The sequence below is a fragment of the Channa argus genome, chromosome 11, assembly GCF_033026475.1.
Source record: "Channa argus isolate prfri chromosome 11, Channa argus male v1.0, whole genome shotgun sequence".
NCBI lineage: Eukaryota > Metazoa > Chordata > Actinopteri > Anabantiformes > Channidae > Channa > Channa argus.
The window spans coordinates 6,510,835-6,518,068 of NC_090207.1; the positions used below are offsets into that span (position 1 = coordinate 6,510,835).

At 38.6% G+C, this 7,234-nt stretch overlaps 1 protein-coding gene across 1 annotated transcript in view; it reads right to left on the bottom strand.

The window, feature by feature from the left end:
- ptgs1 (prostaglandin-endoperoxide synthase 1) overlaps positions 1 to 6,610 on the bottom strand; it is a 9,827-nt gene extending 3,217 nt beyond the window's left edge. The window contains exons 1-8 of the mRNA XM_067521976.1: positions 6,455 to 6,610; positions 6,292 to 6,369; positions 4,616 to 4,732; positions 3,967 to 4,107; positions 2,168 to 2,311; positions 1,644 to 1,825; positions 1,398 to 1,481; positions 2 to 248 (exon numbers count right to left, since the gene is read on the bottom strand). Coding sequence (XP_067378077.1) covers positions 2 to 248; positions 1,398 to 1,481; positions 1,644 to 1,825; positions 2,168 to 2,311; positions 3,967 to 4,107; positions 4,616 to 4,732; positions 6,292 to 6,369; positions 6,455 to 6,461 — 1,000 coding nt within the window. The 5' untranslated portion in view covers positions 6,462 to 6,610. The remainder of the gene's footprint in view (position 1; positions 249 to 1,397; positions 1,482 to 1,643; positions 1,826 to 2,167; positions 2,312 to 3,966; positions 4,108 to 4,615; positions 4,733 to 6,291; positions 6,370 to 6,454) is intronic.
- Positions 6,611 to 7,234: the final 624 nt, after the last annotated feature.

A 7,234-nucleotide genomic window follows, 5' to 3' on the forward strand; every position in this document is an offset into this window, starting at 1 on the left:
CCAATAATGATAAGTCTTGTGGTCTGGAAAAGCTGCTCATCATCCCACGTGGGATGTTCTGCCTTAAGGATGTCGCAGACTCTGTTATGCTCCCTCAGCCATATGGTGGCATACATGGTGAGGCCTGGCAGGATACCAAATAGCTCCTGACCAGTGACTAGACGCTGCTCTGAAGGGACACCTTCAGGATACATCATGTGCACAGGGACCTCAGATACCGTAGGGGGGTACATCTCACCATCTACCAGCTGTGGAAAAACAAAAACAGTATTCCACATGTTGAGGGAAACTTTGAATTCTAAAATCTGAAGCTCTCTATCCTATTTTAAACGCTTAATTATTGTGTGTGACTGTGTGTGACTGTGTTAATATTTAGCATATTTGTGCACCAAGGCACAGTCATGGCTAGATGTAAAATTCAGGCACCAACGACGTCTCATATTCATTTCAAAATTAATACGTAAAAGGAAAAAACATTCTTTAGATAAAAATTATTTGAGGAAGTGTGTTTCAGAACCCTGATAACTGCAAGCATGTCAAAGGCAAGATAACGTGTTATCAGCTACCAGTAATACAACAATGCAGATTTAGGTTATTTCATCATTATTACTGTTATCTGGAAAAAAGCATAAGATTCTCAGAAACTTCACAGGAAGAAACACACATTCAAAAGTGTCACAGAAAGACTTTAAAAACTGTAAATCTAACTGAAAGTCCAAATTAAATGAATCATTTTGTGTTATTTTGCAACATGCAAAACTTCCCAATCAATGCATAACATGAATCTTCGTACCAGAATTCCACATAACTATAGGCAATAAGAAATTTATGGTAGACTTTACCGGTTACCTGAAAAACATTCCTCTGAACAAGATCCACTGTGACTAAGCATAAGCAAACCTGTCCTCCAAGCTTCATTTATCATGCCACAATATTATAGGCCATGAGTGATGCCACCATAAGCTCACAACTCGTGTTCATCTATTTTTTAAATAGTTTTTACCTCTTGGTTCCGCTCCCTTTCTTGCTCTCATTACTGTATTACTTTAAGCGAGGCCGTAGATATAATTATAATCTTGAATTATGAAAAAGGGAAAAAAATATTGGAATAAAAAAAAACATATACAAAAATGGACAGGTCACCAGTGTATCACAGGGCCACAGGGAGACATACACAGACTATTCACACTCACATTCACACCTACGGGCAATTTTAAATTCACCAATGAACCTAACATGGCCGGCGGAAACCCACAGAAGTACGGGCAGAACATGCAGACACCAAACAGAAAGGCCACGGCCAGCCGGCTAATCTACATCCAGGGTAAACATTTTACCAAAAAATCAAGCATTTAAGAAATAAGTCATGCTATTTACGTATATTATTCATGTATTACCTGATATTTCAGCTTTCCATCTTCATGAAGCCGGAGCTGAAGCTGTCGCATAAGGGTTTCTCCATAGATATTGCTCGCATCTACCTGAGTGAGGGAGACAAGACTCAATACATTTGGCAGTAAATTCGAAAGTCACACGCATCTGCTATCAACAAATTACAAACGAGACCCCCTTTAATGGTGATTCTGAACAGGTCTCTTGTTTAAATAAATTCCTGCTTGGAGCATATTAGTAGGCTATCTTACCCCATGTCCTAAAGCCTTGGTAAAGCCACCTTTAACTTCATGGTTTGTCTTAAAAAACTGGTGGGTGAAGTGTTGGGCCATGAAGGCAAACATCAGATTGGTTCCCTGAGGGTCTGGTCGAAATTTGGTTCTCTTGAAAAACCTTTCAGCCAAAACTTTTGTATCAGGAAGAACGGATTTACCTGTAGAGAAAGATATTTTAACATTTCTTCTGGAGCACAGTCATCTGTGTACACTGATAGTATTAATAGTGAAGTAGGCTTTGATTTGATTTGGCAGTCTCTTATTTCTAATTTAATTCCAAACTATGTTTTCCAGTTGCCACAATTAATTTGGTATAATGTCTGTTTACACAGCACTAGTAAAGTCATCAGTTCCTCTTCACCTAATGTTGGACAATTATTCAAAAATAAAATCCTCCAGAGTTTTTAATTAAACCCCCTGTCGCCTTTATAGATCTTTACAGTGAAAAAAACCCGTTTGAAGTTTTAAATGAGAATTTACAATAGTTGCATAAGCCTCACCTTTAGTTCCCATAGGCAAAGGGCAGTCTTCAGGTACAGGAGGGAGGAGCCGGGTGTAGTAGGACGTGTTGTGGTAGGACTCCCAGCTGAGGTAGCCATATTTGGTATTGTAGGTTGGAGGGCTTGGAATCAGGTTGCTTCTTACTTTGGGAGAAGGTTACAGTATGTAGTTTAGTACAATTTTATATTTCATGTACAGTATTTTACAGCTTTGCTGGTTTAGAACCTTTTATTGGAATGAATTCATCTAATTCATCATCATGTAAATGCTCTAATGGGGGCAGCCAGTGGTGAAGTGGTTAAACCAGCTGGCTGTGGCCTTTCTGTGTGGAGTTTTGCATGTTCCCCTCGTGCTTGTGTGTTTGTGAGTTAATTGTTAATTCTAAATTGCCCGTAGTTGTGAATGTGAGTTTGAATGGTTATCTCTCTGTGCATGTATCTCCGTGCTGGCCCTGAGATGGACTGGGGGCCTGTCCAGGATGGACCCCTCCTCTCACATCCTGACAGCTAGGAAAGGCTCCAGCCCCCCACAACCCTGAACGGGATCAGCAGTTAAAGGTAATAGATGGATGGATGGATGGATGCCCTAGTGGTCTACAAACAGTACATCATAGTTTGCTCCTCAGCTTCCACCTGGCCCCCAGCTCATGGATAACTTGCACATCTGCCATGAATTTCCTAATCTTCCAGTCCACATGTACCACACCCGTTCTGTATTTATTAGACCCTTTTCCTGTGTCGTTTTCCCTTTGCTTACTCTTCAAGTTGTACTGACATATTGTTCTCACTAAACCTGATCTAGTTAACCCGATCTTCCTGCCCTTTTCCTGATCTTTCACCTGGTATTTTTTGGACTTTGTCTTGTTTATCCTCTGACCTTGTCTTTGTTTGGATTCACAAATAATCTTGTTTCTGACCTTTTCCACCTACTGTCTCTGCCTAGTTTTCGAGTAAATCTCTATGTCCTTATATCAAAGTTCACCAATCCACTGTTTTTTTATTTTGTTCCTGTCCCTTGTCAATAAATCTCATTCAAAGACTATAGAGTGACCCGGTTAGCACATATAATGTATGTGTAGCCTGATGTAGCTTATTCTGTTCTACAGGGCTCCATCAGTGTCCAGAGTTTATTTCAAAACACATCAGTTAGTCACATCCTTACACTGGTGATATGTACCTTCACGTCTTTCAACATGGGAACTGTAGTTTATTTTTGCTGCTGTAAATTTACTTGGTGTATTAGTGCGCAGCTGAAAAATAGTTTTCCCAACAAATTCACTATTTCGTTTTCTTTAATGGACGTATGCTAGAATCTACATTGCCCAGCTGTTAAGAGAAAGTATTTAGGCTAGCCCTTTTCCATAAAAATACAAAGATGAAGATTTTTAAGAAATGATGGGATTGGACCTGAGTGCAACTGAGTAGAGAAGTCCGAAACGGAGAGACAGACTAGCACAGCTTTGTATTTCTGGAGATTTGTTGACATTAGGAGAGGACGAAACACTCAACTCTGTTCTCAGAGTTCATTTACCAGAAAGATTTATGTAAGGAAATCCTGATGTTTATTTAAGCCAGTTCCTCTCAAGGGCCATTCTTTTGCAGCCACAAAAAACATTTGCTCTTTCTTAACCATAAAACTTGTTTTGTTTAACGAAAGTAAAAAACAGACTGACTAACACTTGATTATTTTTGATTAAACAACCTTTGTAATAGGCACACATGCTGTTTATGGATAAGCTAGAAGTGTTTGATTGTTTATGTGATTGGGAGGGGGAAGGATTTGAGCTTATATCACGTACCTGTCAGCACTAATCTCATGATGGTGTCTCGCAAGAAACAGTTGTTGACAAGGTTCCATAACCACTGGAAGTGAGTCAGGATGTAGTGAGCCACTGTAGGGCTGGGCTTCATCATAAGAGCCAATCTGGTCCAGAACTCCGCTAGAAATGAAGAAAAAGTAATGTGTGTAGCATGTACTGTATAACTGCAGATGACTTACTAATATTTGCTATTCAAAAGGACTATGAATTATGAATTTAGACTTTATGACTTTCAGCAAGTGGATGGTAAACTGATATCTGATTCTGCCTGGCGCCTGTGTCTGAATGTTGAAATTTCTGTCATCCTCTATACTGTATAAAATCAGATGTCACTACTGACAAGATGGCATTAATTGTTACCATCATTAGGAAACAGCAACAATTCACAACTTGAAGAGTCAACCAAATTATGACCCTGTTAAATTTAGAAAAAAATTGTGGTTTGGTTTAAAATGTCTTGTTTAAGATTTGAAGTTGACCTTGAACATGGTTAACTGATGCACATGTATTTTATTTCATTTGCCCTGAGGGCATTCATACTTTCATTTGAAGGGCACTTTGACTGTGACTTTTAATATCAACCACCACGACATGAAAAATTCACACGCGCTAAATTCTTTGTACTTACGAACAGAGCAGTTTTCTCCATAGAAGCCAGTACGAGCACAGTCACATTCGTAGCGGTCTGTACCAAATCTCACACACACTCCTGAGTTCTGACAAGGGTAGTAACAACAGGGATTCACTGCAGACAAGGAGAAAGATTATCTTTCTTTGTATAAATAACTTATTGTTAGAAAGGGGGTAAAAACAGAATGGCTATAAAGAGACATAAAATGAGCAGAAACAGATGCAGAGGACCACAGAAGGCCGGAACAAGTAAAGCCTCTTGATTATTACTAAGAGCTTTTAGTGTTCTTATTACTAAGAGGGCCCATTCAAAAGTTTCGAGACGCACAGTCTGTCTGAAGCCAGTCTGCACACTTCGTAAAATACTGACACTGGCCTGGGAAATCCATGCTGAAATGATCAAAAATTAATTAACGTATAAGTGATTGTGTAGAGACATACAGTGAACGTCCCATTAAGCCTTAGCTTGTAAAGATAGGAACAAAATTACCACCTGCTCACAACTAACCAGCAGAGGCATCAGACTGCGTTGTACTGGGCAGCAAATTTCTTTTGACATCTTGGACACACAATGCAGTCCAATTACAGTGTAAAACCTGTAACTAAATTAGGCGTCAGAGCTTAAACTTGCTATTGGTGTCCACCCCACACAGTGTCTTTTAACACTGCTGTTAGAGTGCGGCTTCCTGTGCTCCTGTTAAATTTGCAGAAGTTCAAGGAGATAATGTGTCTCTGCAGCTCTTTCTTCCTCATTAGATGTGAATGAGACGTTAGATAAGCACGTCTGCCACAGAGGAACACCAGCTTTCACTCTAAAAAGAGAAAATGTGTGAATGCATGCATGCTTTTGCTGATGAAGCCCAGTAAAAAGATGAATCAGAAATCTTTAGACTCAGTTGCTTTTTGCAAATTAATGACAGTAAAGATGCAACGTTTATATGTTTAAACTATATATAAAACTTAAGCATTGTTAAGCAGCAATCTTAAGCAGATGTTACAAGGCAAGAACAAGGTAACTGCAAGCCTTTTCTTTATGATCATTTTTGCTTGTTCAGTCACTCTACAGTGGGACTGCAGGTAAAAAAAAATAAAGATAATCCCTTTTTGGCCTAGAAGGACACATTTATCTAATTTAATGTCAATTATTGTGTGTTGATCCTCACAAATACAAAAGGTAAATTATGTAAAGTTAGATAACCTTTGCCAATATCTCAATGTAACTACTACTCATCGGATATTTAATTAACTGGGAATATTGAAATCCACGGCTGCTGTTTTTCCTGCTAATACATTATTGATAACATTACCGAGTTTCATGGGAAAGGAAGAGGAAGAAGTGGGGTGGGGGGGAGGGGGTTGAAGCAGTAAAATAGAGGAGAGATCGGAAGCTCTCCAGTGTGAAAACACAATAATTTCCTCTTGGAGATAATGCTTGGCTTGTCCATTCTGGGTTACTGTAGAACCTGGTGCAACATGGTGACGTCTGTGAAAGGGGACCCACACCCTATGTGCATATTCTGAGCTACAGAAAATGCAACAATTAAATTAGGAATATGATATTCCATTTTTGCTCAGAAAGTCCTGTAGATCCTACACGTGACTTCTTTAAATCCTTAATCTGATAATAAAACCTTAAACACTGAAGTTGAGTTGTACTAAAATATAACTGCTCACCAGTATTTGTGACCTCAGCACTCCATGAGTTCACCAGCAACTGGTTGATAAACACCCAGATGGAGAAGATGCTAAACCCTGTGAAGAAATAAACAGCCATTAAATATCACTCCTGTAGAGTAAACAATCATATTCAGTGGGTAGAAAGACATGTTTAACTCACCCGTCATGATTTCTACACGTGGCTCATCCAAGCAGACCTGAATCTGTCTAATAATAATGCTTCACAGGGTTTTTCTGTTTCTAGGAAAATATTTAAATGACAGGGCTTAACTGCTCTCACCATGCCAACCCCTAATCTGAGATGGTCTTCTGGCTTCATAGTGTCAAATAGAGAAAGGGCGGCGACACAGTTTCCTCTACTTCCTCTATGTAGTTTTTAGTATAGCAGGTGCCAAATAATTTTGCTTGCACCAGAACTGCTAGAACTGGTTCTCAGAATAATGTTTAAATTCATCTGGTGTGTTTACGGAGTAAAAACCACTTTTTGCAAATGATGAGCATACTTTGCATTTGTCATTCAAATTTTTGCAATGAAAGCAAAACCCCCCCCAAAAAAGAAAATGCTGCGGTTCATTTATTTATTTTTTTACTGTTCTCTACTTCCACCTGCTGGCAAATATAAATATAACAACCGGGCCCCTAAAACAAACTCACAGAACGCAAATTAGATAATTTTTTTTTTTTTTTTTTACAACATCAGCACGTATGAATGTTACTTCTCCATATATTTTTGACTTTGCTTGTTTAATTTGATCCAATGTTCTTGTGCAAGACTGGCATAAATACTTACTTCTAATTAATACGCTACATTTAAGGGGAAATATGGTCACTACATTCAATTAACTTTACAAAATTAGGCTTTTTAATAAGTAATTGTTTCAATTAATTTTAATACAAAACCATTTGATCGTTTTATCTTCTCAAGTGTGAAGATTTGCTG